The sequence below is a fragment of the Bufo bufo genome, chromosome 5 (genome assembly GCF_905171765.1).
Source record: "Bufo bufo chromosome 5, aBufBuf1.1, whole genome shotgun sequence".
In the NCBI taxonomy this organism is placed as follows: domain Eukaryota; kingdom Metazoa; phylum Chordata; class Amphibia; order Anura; family Bufonidae; genus Bufo; species Bufo bufo.
In genome coordinates, this window is record NC_053393.1 from 282,010,905 (window position 1) to 282,028,526 (window position 17,622).

Here is a 17,622-nt window from a genome sequence, read left to right on the forward strand (position 1 = left end):
ACTACCGTTTGGATCTGCACTCTTCCTCTGATCTTTCTTTCGGTAGAAAGGTTTTACAAGCGCTGGTCCCTCCCTAGGAAGGGTTCTTTTCCTCTGTAATTCTCTCTATGGGGCTGTCGTGGGGGAGGGGAAAAATGATGATTACACTTACCGGTAATCGGATTTTCCAGACCACGACAGCACCCTTCCTAATTCCCTCCCTTGGTGATGGTTTCTGCATTTCACTTGGAGTAGTAAAAAAATAAAATCTGTATTGATGGTTTATATGCTAGTTCGGTTCCGAATGACTAATGGTGTAGGAGTCACTCTCTTGCTCTGTAATCCACTGAATGGGTAAAGAGGCTCCACCCTTTTATTTCTGTAGGTTTCCTGTCCCTGGGGGTGGATCCCTCTCTATGGTGCTGTCGTGGGGTCTGGAAAATCCGATTACCGGTAAGTGTAATCATCATTTTTGTCCCCATTCATTGTCAATTAATTGGGGTCAGCCAATGGCAGGCGAGGATGAGCCTCCCTAGCATCACCCACAATGCTAAGGAGACTCGTTCCTGTCCCCACCTCACATTGGCTGCTTCCCCGACACCGGATGTTTTCATCCACGCACAGGGAGAATTAATAGCGGCAGTGCGTGGACCAGGAGTGGTGTGGGGAGCAAGGTAAGTATATGAAGTGTGAGGGGCCCTGCATATGGTGGGGGGGCATTTAATAGTCTTGGAAAACCCTTTTAATTAACTCTGCCCTAGGGTTTAATTCCCCATCCTGCATAAATTGTGATACATACCACTTTCCTTTAGCAAGCCAATATTTAGCTTAACCTGTGAATGTTGCTTCCCCTAATATCCCATTAAACCTTAACACGGTGTCCCCTATTGCACCCTCTAGATCCAGATGCTTCTTAACTCTTCTCCACATCCTTGTCGACATAATCACTAGAGGGAGAATCCGCATCCCCCACCAATTTAATTGATCCGTCTCCAACAAAGCAAACACGTTGGGGACTCCGCCCGTGCTATCGTTCACCAAATACTGCAAAAATCTAAATCCTCCCATTTCATCATCAGTAGACACTAAAAAATTAATCTTCATGTTAGTGACTACAAGGCCTCCCTGATCATATGGAAGAGTTAAATGTGACCGTTTTTTCCTTACTCTTTTACCTCCCCAAATTAATTCATTTAAACTTCAAATTTTCAATGTCTCTAAAAACTGAATTACCTAAATAAACCGGACAGTTCCTAATGTATAAATCAGGAAGCAGGATAATTTTTATTAAACTAACCCTTTCTGCTTTTTTTTTAATGGGATCCTATTCCATATTTTAATCCTCGTTCTAATCTTTTTCAATAAATCTGGATGCTGAGGCCACTATTTCTATCCCCAAGTATTTAGAAAGATCTTGTTCCCCCAACATCTTTAATTTATAACACTATAACATTTTTCTTTAGTGGGAGAAGTATGGTTTTGTTCCAGTTAACCGAAATACCTGAAATACTCCCATATTCCTCCATTATATTCATTAATTTGTCCAGTGCTGAATTGGTATCAGCCAGGAAAAAAGTAGATCATCCGCATATAAAGATATCTTGTCCTCTTTCCCCCTCACTCCAAACCCCTCAATCCTGGTTTCCTCCTGAACCTTAATGGCTAATGGTTCAACAGTCGGGGTGGAAAGTACATAGCACAGCTGTACCCTCCCCATTAAGATGCAGCCCTTCCCTTCTGTAGAGCCTGTAGCTCAGGGTTTCTCAATTCCGGTCCTCGGGACCCACCTACCTTAAGGTTTTCAGGATTTCCTTATTATTGAGCAGGTGATATAATTGGTGCCCATGCATCAGGACTTACCACAGGTATTCATTCTGTGTGATATTCTCAAATCCTCACAGGTAGGTGGGTCCCGAGGACCAGAGTTAAAAAACCCTGCTGTAGCTGAAAGAGAAATCATCCCAGCTTTCCATGAACCAAAAACCCTTCCTTCCTACGCCAGCTTCTGAGCCACTTAACTCCCTAAGCTCCCGCTGTCTCTCGAGTGATGCTTATGGCACTAGTAGTATTTCTGACTACCTTGGAGCTCCTAGACTTTAGCTTCTCTCCTAGTTCTCTAAAAAAAAATTAAGGACCTTCCATCTCCCCGTGACTTTGTCATTAGTACCAATGTGTGTCATAAGCCCCACCCAGCAATCTATCTGAACCGCAGTATGCCGAATCCGAGCACCTGGAAGACAACACACTGTTCAGCATTCACGGTCTTGGTGACAGATGACCCTGCCTGTCCGCCTAATAATAGGGACTCCTACCACCAGGATCTGCCTGACATTTGCTGCACTCTGCTTCCCATACTTCCTACAGCAGTCATCCTCCTGGTTGCTAGGATTAACACCCTGCTACAGTGTTGCAGGCCCTGGGCTTGTGTTTCTATATAATATTTGAGGTACCCATTAAGTGGGTTGTCTAGAATTGCAAAATACTTGGCAATGAAGATTGGAGGAACGCTAAAATAAACTAAACCCAATAATCATTTGTTCCATCCCTTACAAGATCTGCTTACATTCCTGCTCTCGTGCTTTGTCAAAAATGCATTTGATCATTGCAGGCAATCGCTGGCCTCAGCCGTGATGCTAGCATGCAGGATATGGGAAAATTGAGACCAGTGTTTGGCTACAGCCAATGTGCTTTGTGACAAAGTAGTTTGTCACAAAGCCAATTTTTTTGTAAAATTTGGCGAAGCAGCCTAATAGAATTTTTCAATACTTCACTCATCACTAGTTGCAACTTTCAAATTTGAAGCATGCTCTAGTCAGTATCACAAAAGTAGTGGGTATTGAAGGGGATTTCAACTTGCCTTTTAAGTTGTCAAATGTGCATCAGAAGTATGGTACTGATTTTTCTGTTGGAAATCTTCCCTTTTGTGAAAATGATCTTCATGTAAATTTGAATGTTTAACTTGTTTTTCTAATATGCGTTCTTACAGTTACATCACCAAAGTCTTCGATCACATTTACCCCAGTGGAGTTAGCAGCTATTATTGCTGGTCCTGTTTGTTTCCTCTGTATTTTACTGATGTTCATCTTGTACATATGCCACAATCGTACAGTTATCCATCACCGTGTTCCTAATGAAGAAGACCCTTCATTAGACCGACCATTTATATCGGAGGGGACAACACTTAAAGATTTAATATATGACATGACCACCTCAGGATCTGGCTCAGGTATTTACAACTTTATTGAAATGAAATATACCTAAACAATATATGTATTTAGAAGTAAAAAAAAAAACATTTTTATTTTTTTCTGGATGTCATCTCTGATATCACTGGGTTCCCTAGCAACTGCCTGAATTCTGAAGAAGTGTTTCTGTATTTTATGACCGTGTTTTAATTTGAGTGCTACAGTACAGACCAAAAGTTTGGACACACCTTCTCATTCATAGTTTTCTTTATTTTCATGACTATGAAGGCATCAAAACTATGAATTAACACATGTGGAATTATATAGATAACAAACAAGTGTGAAACAACTGAAAATATATGTTATATTCTAGGTTCTTCAAAGTAGCCACCTTTTGCTTTGATTACTGCTTTGCACACTCTTGGCATTCTTTTGATGAGCTTCAAGAGGTAGTCACCTGAAATGGTCTTCCAACTGTCTTGAAGGAGTTCCCAGAGATGCTTAGCACTTGTTGGCCCTTTTGCCTTCACTTTGCGGTCCAGCTCACCCCAAACCATCTCGATTGGGTTCAGGTCCGGTGACTGTGGAGGCCAGGTCATCTGGCGCAGCACCCCATCACTCTCCTTCATGGTCAAATAGCCCTTACTTTCAAAGTTTTCCCAATTTTTCGGCTGACTGACTGACCTTCATTTCTTAAAGTAATGATGGCCACTCGTTTTTCTTTACTTAGCTGCTTTTTTCTTGCCATAATACAAATTCTAACAGTCTATTCAGTAGGACTATCAGCTGTGTATCCACCTGACTTCTCCTCAACGCAACTGATGGTCCCAACCCCATTTATAAGGCAAGAAATCCCACTTATTAAACCTGACAGCGCACACCTGTGAAGTGAAAACCATTTCAGGGGACTACCTCTTGAAGCTCATCAAGAGAATGCCAAGAGTGTGCAAAGCAGTAATCAAAGCAAAAGGTGGCTACTTTGAAGAACCTAGAATATGACATATTTTCAGTTGTTTCACACTTGTTTGTTATGTATATAATTCCACATGTGTTAATTCATAGTTTTGATGCCTTAAGTGTGAATCTACAATTTTCATAGTCATGAAAATAAAGAAAACTCTTTGAATGAGAAGGTGTGTCCAAACTTTTGGCCTGTACTGTATGTTCAGGGATTTTTATTTATTTAGTGCAGGATCAGGCTGTCCATGAGAGAGCCTGATATGGAGATGGCACTGTTTCAGGAGCACCCCATACCATCAGACTAAATATAAAATTAATAGGCTTGGTGCAATTTCTGCACAGTTTATACTTTATTCTTTGTGTGAAGCTCAATTTTTGTGCCAGACATTTTTGTACTGTCTGGGTAGTCTTGAGCCAAATCAAATACATTTTTCTCTTTGTTTAAATAGATTGATTGATTGTGATGCGTTTGTAATTTTTAATCCAAGGTCTCCCATTACTTGTACAAAGAACTATTGCTAGAACAATAGTTTTGCAAGAGAGCATTGGCAAAGGTCGCTTTGGAGAAGTGTGGCGTGGGAAATGGAGAGGTGAGGAAGTAGCTGTAAAAATTTTCTCATCAAGGGAAGAGCGTTCTTGGTTCCGTGAGGCAGAAATCTACCAAACTGTGATGCTACGCCATGAGAACATTCTTGGCTTTATTGCAGCAGACAATAAAGGTTTGTAAACTCCCTATAATCCTATGTATTCTTACTTAAAAGGGTTATTCATAATCCAGCAACCCACACTAACTAATCTCATCTTGCATCCTGTAGAAGGTTTTCATATATACTTAGCTTCTTGAAGTTGTGTCAGCCACTTTGGAATGTATTTTTTAGTCTGTTCTTTGGATAGGAATGCCACTTTCACAGCCTGGGGAGGTGCTGTGGATGGGGACAGACCTACTCTCCTCCCTGGTGCATGTGCAAAACTCCTGAATCCACCTAATCTGCGAATGCATCGGGGAGATGATAAGTTCTATACCTGTCCACGGCACCTCCCACGAAGTGACTACTCTGTCCATAGACCGGACTGAAAACCTGTTAATAGATTAGATGTGGGAAGATGTAGGATTTTCTGAAAAGGAGCATTATGTGAATGGTTTCCAGATCAACCAATCCATGCAACTTTAAAGGAAGTTTCAATATACTTACCATCCCAAAGGGGTCTTCTGGGAACCAGCAAGCTCTGGCTTGGGATGACTAAAGGTATGGAGATATGAGCCAGCTATGCTCTGTTTCTGTAACTCCCATAGCAGATAATGTGAGCTATGCAAACAACATTTCACAACAAGCTAAGCTATATTTCATTACTCGGGTGCTACAGAAGCAGCGTAGCATGCTCTGCAGTACTGCATAGCTGCCATTCACTGATATAGGCGTTATAGGGGTTTTCTGCCTTTCTTAGTCACAATTATATCCTTTGAGGTATCGGTATCTGATCAGTGGGGGTCTGACACTTGGGACCCCACCAATCAGCTGTTTGATAAGGCAGCACCACTTGCAGTATCGCTGTGGCCTTCTCAAAGCTTCCTGCAGGCCAGTGATGTCACGTAGCCTGGGAACAGTTCACCCCATGAAAGAGAATGGGGCTGACCTGCGCCCAGGCCACGTGCACTATAGTCATGATTGCACTGGCCTGCAGGAAGCTGTGAGAAGGCGCGAACGCCGCTGATGACCTATCCAAAGGATAGATGATCTGTCAACTGTTAAGGAAACAGAAGTGAAGCCTGCTCTACCATTTCTGTAACTTCAACTACAGCCAGCCAACCGGAGCTTACTCAGGTTATTTCTGTCTTTTCCACGAAAGGCTGAGATGGAATCCTTTAATTCATATATTAAATGAACGAATCTATGGATTTTACTCTGGATGAGTCTTAAGAATTGAAGATTGAGAAAGGGATTTTTTTGACCATTCAATCTAATGGTCTGGCTACTTGGGTAGATATGCTGCAAATTTTCCTCTGTGGAATTGCAGGCAGAAAACATACGGCTTTTACATCAGGATGTGATTTTTCAAAATCTCATCTACATGCTGCCTAGGAAACATTGCACAATCTACACTGTAGATTTAAAATATGAAATATTATTATTGTTGTTATTAAAATAGATATATAGATATATATACAGTACAGACCAAAAGTTTGGACACACCTTCTCATTCAAAGAGTTTTTTCTTTATTTTCATGACTATGAAGGCATCACAACTATGAATTAACACATGTGGAATTATATACTTAACAAACAAGTGTGAAACAACTGGAAAATGTCATATTCTAGGTTCTTCAAAGTAGCCACCTTTTGCTTTGATTACTGCTTTGCACACTTGACATTCTCTTGATGAGCTTAAAGAGGTAGTCATCTGAAATGGTCTTCCAACAGTCTTGAAGGAGTTCCCATAGATGCTTAGCACTTGTTGGCCCTTTTGCCTTCACTCTGCGGTCCAGCTCACCCCAAACCATCTCGATTGGGTTCAGGTCCGGCGACTGTGGAGGCCAGGTCCTCTGGCGCAGCACCCCATCACTCTCCTTCATGGTCAAATAGCCCTTACTTTCAAAGTTTTCCCAATTTTTCGGCTGACTGACCTTCTTTTCTTAAAGTAATGATGCCCACTCGTTTTTCTTTACTTAGCTGCTTTTTTCTTGCCATAATACAAATTCTAACAGTCTATTCAGTAGGACTATCAGCTGTGTATCCACCTGACTTCTCCTCAACGCAACTGATGGTCCCAACCCCATTTATAAGGCAAGAAATCCCACTTATTAAACCTGACAGGGCACACCTGTGAAGTGAAAACCATTTCAGGGGTCTACCTCTTGAAGCTCATCAAGAGAATGCCAAGAGTGTGCAAAGCAGTAATCAAAGCAAAAGGTGGCTACTTTGAAGAACCTAGAATATGACATACACTGCTCAAAAAAATAAAGGGAACACTTAAACAACACAATGTAACTCCAAGTCAATCACACTTCTGTGAAATCAAACTGTCCTCTTAGGAAGCAACACTGAGTGACAATCCATTTCACATGCTGTTGTGCAAATGGAATAGACAACAGGTGGAAATTATAGACAATTAGCAAGACACCCCCAATAAAGGAGTGGTTCTGCAGGGGGTGACCACAGACCACTTATCAGTTCCTATGCTTCCTGGCTGATGTTTTGGTCACTTTTGAATGCTGGCGGTGCTTTCACTCTAGTGGTAGCATGAGACTGAGTCTACAACCCACACAAGTGGCTCAGGTAGTGCATCTTATCTAGGATGGCACATCAATGCGAGCTGTGGCAAGAAGGTTTGCTGTGTCTGTCAGCGTAGTGTCCAGAGCATGGAGGCGCTACCAGGAGACAGGCCAGTACATCAGGAGACGTGGAGGAGGCCGTAGGAGGGCAACAACCCAGCAGCAGGACCGCTACCTCCGCCTTTGTGCAAGGAGGAACAGGAGGAGCACTGCCAGAGCCCTGCAAAATGACCTCCAGCAGGCCACAAATGTGCATGTGTCTGCTCAAACGGTCAGAAACAGACTCCATGAGGGTGATATGAGGGCCCGACGTCCACAGGTGGGGGTTGGGCTTACAGCCCAACACCGTGCAGGACGTTTGACATTTGCCAGAGAACACCAAGATTGGCAAGTTCGCCACTGGTGCCCTGTGCTCTTCACAGATGAAAGCAGGTTAACACTGAGCACATGTGACAGATGTGACAGTCTGGAGACGCCGTGGAGAACGTTCTGCTGCCTGCAACATCCTCCAGCATGACCGATTTGGCATTGGGTCAGTAATGGTGTGGGGTGGCATTTCTTTGGAGGGCCGCACAGCCCTCCATGTGCTCGCCAGAGGTAGCCTGACTGCCATTAGGTACCGAGATGAGATCCTCAGACCCCTTGTGAGACCATATGCTGGTGCGGTTGGTCCTGGGTTCCTTGTAATGCAAGACAATGCTAGACCTCATGTGGCTGGAGTGTGTCAGCAGTTCCTGCAAGACGAAGGCATTGATGCTATGGACTGGCCTGCCCATTCCCCAGACCTGAATCCAATTGAGCACATCTGGGACATCATGTCTCGCTCTATCCACCAACATCACGTTGCACCACAGACTGTCCAGGAGTTGGCAGATGCTTTAGTCCAGGTCTGGGAGGAGATCCCTCAGGAGACCGTCCGCCACCTCATCAGGAGCATGCACAGGCGTTGTAGGGAGGTCATACAGGCACGTGGAGGCCACACACACTACTGAGCCTCATTTTGACTTGTTTTTAAGGACATTACATCAAAGTTGGATCAGCCTGTAGTGTGTTTTTCCACTTTAATTTTGAGTGTGACTCCAAATCCAGACCTCCATGGGTTGAAAAATTTGATTTCAATTTTTTTATTTTTGTGTGATTTTTGTTGTCGGCACATTCAACTATGTAAAGAACAAAGTATTTCAGAAGAATATTTAATTAACTCAGATCTAGGATGTTATTTTTGTGTTCCCTTTATTTTTTTGAGCAGTGTATTTTCAGTTGTTTCACACTTGTTTGTTATGTATATAATTCTACATGTGTTAATTCATAGTTTTGATGCCTTCAGTGTGAATCTACAATTTTCATAGTCATGAAAATAAAGAAAACTCTTTGAATGAGAAGGTGTGTCCAAACTTTTGGTCTGTACTGTGTATAATAATTATTTTTTTTGCGTATTCCACTCTTTGCAATGCATAGGGGGAATTTCATAGCAAATACATGGCAAAGTTCTAGATAAATCTGCATGCAATACCTGAAAATTCTGTTACAGAATTGGGGTAAAATCCTTGTTAGAAAATCTGCCCTGTGTGGTCGTACACCTAAGGAGTTTTTGAACAGAATAGTTATAGTCCAATGTAATCTAAAAATGATATTCACTCCTCAACACCAAAAAGGAAAAGTCCTGGAATTTTGTAAATCAGACGATTGATAGATATGTTAATGATAATGAAAATTATAAAAATTGGCAATAAACTTAAAAACCTCCTCCGTTTATTTATTGTAGAGTATGAGCACCATGTTCAGAAATACACGTACTTACACACCTTGACATTCTATCACTGTGGTTATTACTGGTTGTCTGAGAAATGTTCTGCCATTCTGATTGCATTTGGGCATGCAAATCATCAAGATTCTTTGCTGGAAGCTCCCTTTGCAAATGTGAACCAATGACATCCTAAGTGTGCCCTGTTGGAAAACAAGTCCAGTGAAGCTGCAAGCTATGGTAGCATGTTTAGGCCACTCAGGCTGTTCACAGTAGCACAAAGGAACATGTGGCATGGCTGTGTCCTGTTGAAAAATGTCTCCTGGAACCTTTTGGAGAAATGGCCTTACCACTGGTTAATCACCAAATCAATGTAACGTCTAGTTGTTAGTGTACCTGAAATGAGAATTAAAGGCTTCCAGCTACTGTACATTAGGCCGCCCCATACCATAATTCTAGGAGTAGAATCGGTGTGACGTTCCCTTGTGAAGGCCTTTTCATGGCACTACCCTCGTGGTCTCCAGACTATTCTCTGGTAATCAGTGTCCAAGGCAAAAGCGGGACTCATCACTGAGGAGGATATGCCTCTATTCCAGCCTTCATTGCCATCTTGTTATGCGCCATGATAGCCTTTTATAGTGGTGGCTTGAGGCCAATGCAACACCTGTAGTTGGGCACCTGGCTAATAACTCTGTGTCATGGAAACACCTACTGATGGTTTGTGTAGACATAGTTTGCTGCACGAGGCACTGGATCTAATGTCCAATTTCACTTCAAGTACAAAATGACAACATGCCAATTCTAGGCAGACGATCCATCTATGCAGAGGTTCATCTCGGTGCGCCTCCTGCTGTCATTTTCAGTTTGTTTCCCCAACCTCCAGGACATGCAATGTTGAAGAGTGCTGTCATCTTGGTCTGATCTTCTGGAGTGTTAAACCAAGTGTTGATAACTGACAAGTTGACAAACAAGAAGCATTGTGTAATCATCCCACATGACTTGATCCAATTTTTGAGGTTTTATATGGCTAAAAAGCTTTTCTTTGAATTGGGCTTTTATGCCTATCCCACGTGCCACAAATTGGAGCTTAGGTGCTTGAAAATGTCGTCATTTGCAGATTTTCGCGGCACCTGCACCTTCCTTGATTTGCATAACCTTCTGGCTTGTCCTTCTCGGTGTTGGAATTTCAATGTTGTGGAGTTTAGTTATTTAGAGGTAATTTTACAAATGCCTAGGAAGGCAATAAGACCTATCTTGACCCAGGTGAAATTTAATACTTCACTTTTATTATATATATTAAAATCTGAATTACTAAGTGAGTGCTCATTTTATTTACCTTTTTATTAACTATTTTACAAACCAAAAAATAGTATGTTTAAAAATACGGTCAGCACTCACTAGAGAATTGAGATGTTGAACGGCAAATGACGGGGCGTGGAGGGGTGCACTACCTCCCACCCTATTACTTGTAATACAGGGCAATGCCGTATTACTTGGTGCAGGGCTGTTGCCAACTGAATATTGTTGTCAGTATGGCAGTGTAAAGCAGTGGGAACAGGCGACATCAACCCACTGTCAGATGGGATGCTAATGACCCGCTTATACACGTGAGGCCAGCGAAAATGCCAGACCACAGATAGCCCTACAAGCTATAGTACACACCATAAGCTGGTGTTTGAACTGAATAGCTTGATTAATCTCTCCATTGAGATGTAGTCCAGCCGGACTGAACACAGTTGGATCACAATGAAGTGGAAGACTTCTTACTTGTAATACAGGACAGTGCCGTGTTACTTAATGTAGGTCTGTTGCCAACTGAATATTGTCAGTATGGCAGTGTAAAGCAGTGGGGAACAGGTGACATCAACCCACTGTCAGAGGGATACTAATGACCATCTTATACACGTGAGGCCAGCTTAACGCCAGACCACAGCCCTACAAGCTATAGTACACACCATAAGCTTGTGTTTGAACTGAATAGCTTGATTGTTCTCTCTATTGAGATGTAGTCCAGCCGGACTGAACACAGTTGGATCACAATGGAGTGGAAGACTGAATCTAAAACTGCAAACTACAACTGCCCCCCGACATGTTTCACCAGTATTCTGGCTTCATCAGGGGAAATGGGCAGGTTATATAAGTGTTTAGTCAGTGTGACTTCTACTGTTGACACTTCCACTGATTATAAAAAAAACAAAGAGCCCATTATCTTTCCCATTCCCTGTATGTGTGGAGAAGACACTTAGTTATTCTGATAAATTGTGATTCTGGGATTGTGATTATTAATGTGTAAAAGTCTTATCTGTACTTTTTTATCTGCTTTTATCTACAGATAATGGAACTTGGACTCAACTTTGGTTGGTATCTGATTATCATGAGCATGGTTCGCTTTTTGATTACCTGAACCGGTATACGGTGACTGTGGAAGGAATGCTCAAGCTATCATTATCCACAGCAAGCGGCTTGGCTCATCTTCACATGGAGATAGTTGGGACACAAGGTATGACTTTCCAAGTTAACGAAAATCTCAATAAAAAGTAACATCATTTTTGTACCTCCTTGAATAGATTTGGTTTTGACTGTATCTGACACAGTAGTGCCTTTTTATTTTTTTTATTTTTTTATATTTGATTTACTTTATTTTTAATCCTTTTCTAACTGTACTCCATCACACAATTGCATACACTGTCTTCAGGTAACTACCACGTGACTTTCCCAGTTACCTCAGGAGGTGTAGCCAGATCACATCAGAAACTAGAGTTATATTGATGACTCCAAATTTCAAGGAAGATGATGAGCCCCAGAGTCGGTTCCAAGACGCAGAAGAGGACTACAGACCATGTGTCCTTTTATAACAACATTCATTCATATGTAGTGGGTATGCTTCTGCCAAGAGTGGCAGAGACTATTTGTTGGCAGTAGTTTTGGAATCTATAGGAAACAGGCTGAAACCTGGAAGTGATTCCTGGTGAAAATCAGATTATACTGAATTAGGGCTTGTTCACATCACCATTATGTATTCCGTTATGGCCTTCCGTTAGAACATGGTTATAACGGAATCCATAAGACTGAAACCTTTAGAGGCATTCCGTTTTGATCCATCATAATAGAAGTATATGGGCAAGCATAACGGATCCGTCTGGTTTCCGTTATGCTGGACGGAAAACAAAGTTCTGTCGACAAACCTTGTTTTCCATTACGCCCCATGACAGCACCTGTGAGAGATCCTCCTCCTTCCGGACAGGAAACAGGAACTTCCCAGATCTTTAAATTGGTCCCGTGCCTTCCACCTTCAGTTCTTTCCTGTTTCCTGTCCAGGGACAGGAGGATTTCTTTCCAGGTCTATTTTTCGGCTGCAGGACCTCTAGGGTTAAAACGGAACCTAGTGGAGGTACCTGTCGGCGTAAGTCTCCACTAGCAGCCGCTGAGAAGCCCGGCGTCTGCAATTCTTTTCCCTTCTTCGGAGCCATGGGGGGATGCCTGAGGCTGCCTCGTGTCCCTGCCTGCCGGCGAAGTCGCGGCATGAGGGGGGAGCTGCTTCTTCTCCTCTCATTGAGGCTGGCTGTGTTGGCCGTGCGCGTCGCACCGGAAGTGACGCGTGCGTTCCACCGGCCGGAAGGGGGAGGAGCTAAACATGGCGGGCGCTGCGCGGCCCATTTGAAAAAGGGAATAAAGTATGGGAGGGAGTAGCAGCAGGAGATCGACCGGCACAAGCGGCACCTACAGCCCTCGATTGGCCCCCTTTACGCAGCATTATGATGCAGGAAGAAGGGGATGTACAACAGCGCACCGACAGACAGGAGCAGCTTTTGGAATCCAGCATGGTACTCCTGGGGGTAAGAGGGGTTAACCCCCACCATCTCCCTTTGGGGAGTTATTATTATGGTCAGGTTAAACTGATGGGCTGTTTTATTAAATGCAGGCTAAAGAGGCCCCAAAGAAAGCTTCCCACAAAAGCGCTAAGGAGTGTGAATTTGCAAGAGGGAAGTTGGATCCATCTTACTCCAAGACATGTTGTCAACCATGTCTGGATAAGTTAGTGCAGAGGAGTCGCCATCTTTATTACAGAGTATCCAGAATTTAGTTAAAAGTCCGTTCGTCCGTAGAGGAGCTTAAAAAATCCATGCCCTAGCCTCATCCAGGCATAAGAGGGCCCAGGCGGTAGCGGAGGATACTATGGACTCTGGGTCTGAGGAGGGCGCTATTGTAGACTCAGATTCCTCTTCTGAGGATTTGACAGGGAAGCCGTTGTTTAGAGCAGAAGATACGGACCTATTATTGAAGGCGGTTAGATCCACGATGGAGCTGGAGGAGGAAAAGGAGTCCAGGTCTAGACCAGAGCTGATGTTTGAGAGCCTAAAGCCTAAAAAGTCTAGAGTTTTCCCCATTCAGGACTGTATCAAGGACCTGATTAAACGTGAATGGGAGAAGCCCGATAAAATTCTTTTTATCCCTAGAGCGGTCAAGAGAAAGTACCCCTTTGATGATCAGGAAGTGTCAGCTTGGCAGGAGGTACCGAGGGTAGACGCTCCTGTAGCTAAGATAAATAAGAAGTCAGCTCTCCCGTTTAAGGGACCCTAGATCCTCAAAGATCCCATGGACAAAAGGGCTGATGCATACTTAAGGAAGAATTGGGAAGCTTCCACTTCTGCCTTTAAGCCAAATATAGCAACTACCTCGGTGGCTAGGTCGTTAAAGCTCTGGTTGGAGGAATTAGAGTCTCATATAGAGAATAAGACTCCTAGGGATCAGCTGCTCGAGGCGATACCAACTATGTCCAGTGCAGTGGACTTTATCTCTGATGCCTCCGCTGACGCATTGAGGCTTTCCGCTAGGGCGGCTGCACTATCCAATTCAGCCAGAAGGTCGTTATGGTTGAAAGGGTGGAAGGGCGATGTAGCTTCAAAATCTAAGCTTTGTGCCTTACCTTGCCAAGGAGATTTTTTATTTGGATCAGCCTTAGATGACATTTTAGATAAGGCATCCGATTAGGAAAGGACGTGCTGGAAATCCTTTTTTCTTAACAGGGGAAGCCATTTCGGAGTAACGAAAGAAGGAAGGCTTTTGGGGATCAAAAGAAAAGGAGGGAGTGGAGATCTGATAAATAAAAAAGTGTGCTGTTTAAATCCAGACCTCAAACATCAAGCTCCACTCAACAATGACGCCAGACCCCAAGTGGGCGGTCGTCTTTCTTTATTTTTTCCAGCCTGACAAAATATTACTGCAAGTGCCTGGGTAAAGGATATTATAAAGGAAGGCTATCGCCTAGACTTCAAGAGACTACCACCCAGGACATTCAAAGTTACTTCTTTAAACCAAAATTCTCCAAAACAGGTGGCACTTTCGGAGGAAATAAACAACCTCCTGGAAAAGGCAGTCCTTGTCCCAGTCCCAAAGGACGAACAAGGAGAGGGTTTTCATTCAACCCTATTTCTGGTCCCCAAGCCCAACGGTACGTTCAGACTGATTATAAATTTGAAGGGTCTCAACCAGTATCTGTCCTACCAGAAATTCAGGATGGAGTCCATCTCCTCCACGGTCCTTCATCTGTTCCCCAACTGCGTGATGGCCTCAATAGACATAAAAGATGCCTACTACCACGTGCCCATCCATCCCTTGGTCCCAAAGATACCTGAGGGTGGCAGTGAAGATGGGGGAATCAATCGTCCATTTACAGTTCAGAGCACTTCCTTTTGGGGTATCACAGGCGCCGAGGCTCTTCACAAAGCTGATGGCGGGAGGTAATGGCAGAAGTAAGGAGGTCGGACATCATTATAGTCTCATACCTGGACGACCTTCTCTTGGTAGGGGCAGTCCCCAGAGCAGTTGAAATCTCACATACAGAAGGTCCTGGGGATCCTGATGAGCCTGGGCTGGTTAATAAATTGGGACAAATCATCCCTGATTCCAACATCCAGATGCGTTTTCCTAGGCATCCTGTTAGACTCTCAGACTCAGAAATCTTATCTTCCAGCAGACAAGAAGGAGGTGATTCAGCAGAAGATCAGGTCTTTCAGCAAAATCAAGGAAGTCCCCTTAAGAAAAGCTATGTGTATTCTGGGTCTGATGGCGGCTTGTATTCCGGCTGTGAGGTGGGCCCAATTCAGGTCCAGAATACTGCAACGGCTCATTCTGTCCAAATGGGATGGGAGGTCGCTATCCCTGGATCACAAGATTGTGGTCCCGGGTTCAGTAACCCGGTCCCTAGCTTGGTGGCTAAAGGCTTCGAACCTCGGTCGGGGGGTAGAGTGGGTGAGACACGACCCCTTGATAATAACCACCGACACAAGCCCTTGGGGATGGGGGGGCCCATTCAGTTTTGGGGTTTTTCCAAGGTCCTTGGTCAAGAGACCAGAGTGCTCAGTCCCAAAATGCCAGGGAGTTAAGAGCAGTCCTGTGCGCACTAGAGAAAAGTCTCCCTTTTTTGTCTCAAAAGCATGTCAGGATCCTATCAGACAACGCATCGGTGGTGGCTTATATAAACAAACAAGGGGGGACAAGATCCTATCAACTAATGGAGCTGGCATCCAGGATTTTCTTGTTAATACAGGGGGAAGCTCTGTCTCTCTCAGCGGTTCACCTGAAAGGCTCAGAGAATCACCGGGCGGACTTTCTCAGCAGACACACAGATTCAGTCAGGCGAATTGGTGTCTGAATCGGGAAGTGTTTCACCAAATACAGGCCCTATGGGGGATCCCCTACGATAGATCTATTCGCCTCGGTGGAAAACAAAAAGTACAAAAAGTTATTTTCTCTCAGCAGGGAGGATCAGTCGATAGGCACAGATGCGCTCTCACAGACGTGGGGGAAGGGCCTAGTCTATGCGTTTCCTCCCATCAGCCTATTGCCCAGAGTGATCCAGAAGATCAGGGGGGAGCAGGCGACGGTGATACTAATAGCACCATTCTTGCCAAGAAGAGTTTGGTTTGCTTGGTTGAGGAGACTATCAATAGCCGATCCCTGGGTGCTTCCAGAAAGACAGGGACCTAATTATATCAGGGCCCTCTACATCACCCGAAGTCAAGAACCTCCACCTGACAGCTTGGATTTTGAGAGGACATTCTTCAGGTCTAGAGGCCTATCGGAACAGGTCATCGGACTCTCCTAGCTAGTAGGAAAAAAGTCACCTCCGAAATCTATCTTAGGGTATGGAAAAACCTTCCTTCGGTTTGCAGGTCCAGACTTAGACTTGAACTCACCCAACATCCCGTTAATTTTGAACTTTTTGCAGGAAGGCCTTAACAAAAAGCTTAAACCCAGCACTCTCAAGGTGCAGGTCTCGGCACTGAGTGTCCTGTTTGACTTTCGATTGGCTACTCATCCTTGGGTCAAAAGGTTCATTAGGGGATCCTCTAGGCTATGTCCTATAGTTAAATCTAAGTCAGCCCCATGGGACCTTAACCTGGTTCTTTCTGCTCTAACTAAGGCTCCGTTTGAGCCTCTGGGGGACATCCCCTTAAAGATGTTGTCCTATAAGACCGTATTTTTAGTGGCCATTACATCTGCCAGACGAGTAGAGAGCTGTCCGCTTTGTCCTCTTCCCACCATATACTCAGATTCTGGAGAATAGGATTGTTTTCAAACCAGACCCTGCATTCCTGCCCAAGGTAGTGTCGGTATTCCATAAGTCTCAGGAAATAGTTCTCCCTTCCTTTTGTCAGGACCCAAAGAATGAAGGAGAAAGATCCTTTCATACTTTAGACGTTAGAAGGTGTGTCTGTGCGTATTTAGAGTCTACGAAGGACTTTAGAAAGACCCCGCAACTCTTTGTTCAATTTCAGGGTCAGAACAGGGGCTCAAAGGTTACAAGCCGTACCTTAGCCAGATGGATCAAGAGAGCGATAGGTTTGGCATATTCACTTTCAGATTGTCAGGTCCCTTCAGATTTTTCAGCCCATTCCACCAGGGCAGTAGCCTCTTCCTGGGCAGAAAAAGGGTGCGCTACCATAGAACAGATCTGTAGGGCTGCAACGTGGAGTTCCCCCTCTACGTTTTACAAGCACTACAGGTTGGACCTTTCATCTGTGCAGGATATGTCTTTTGGGAGAAAGGTCCTGCAGGCTGTAGTCCCTCCCTAATAGTTATCTAGTCTAGTCTCTCACAGGTGCTGTCATGGGGCGTAATGGAAATACTTCAATTACTCTTACCGGTAATATGTTTTCCATGAGCCCATGACAGCACCTACATAATTCCCTCCCTTAATTAAAAAAATAAAATAAAAAAATATTTTTATTTATATATAAAGAATGATGGAAAAAAAGAGAAATCTACTCTTTAGTATGGTGCCAAAGAAGAGATATGCCTGGCATATATTTGGCGCAGAGTTTTTTCTATTATGTTTTCTCGCCTATGTTGTTAGTTTTCACTATATATAGGTGCGTTGCTGGTCCCAGGAATCTTGTCAAGTACTGAAGGTGGAAGGCACGGGACCAATTTAAAGATCTGGGAAGTTCCTGTTTCCTCGGAAGGAGGAGGATCTCTCA

The 17,622-nt window shown here is 43.8% G+C and overlaps 1 protein-coding gene across 2 annotated transcripts in view; it reads left to right on the plus strand.

Moving 5' to 3' along the window:
* Positions 1 to 17,622, plus strand: part of TGFBR1 (transforming growth factor beta receptor 1) — a 319,080-nt gene that overhangs the window by 112,900 nt on the left and 188,558 nt on the right. For both annotated transcript variants that reach the window (XM_040431743.1, XM_040431742.1), the window contains 3 exons: positions 2,966 to 3,205; positions 4,613 to 4,843; positions 11,472 to 11,639. In XM_040431743.1, the coding sequence (XP_040287677.1) occupies positions 2,966 to 3,205; positions 4,613 to 4,843; positions 11,472 to 11,639 (639 nt within the window). The remainder of the gene's footprint in view (positions 1 to 2,965; positions 3,206 to 4,612; positions 4,844 to 11,471; positions 11,640 to 17,622) is intronic.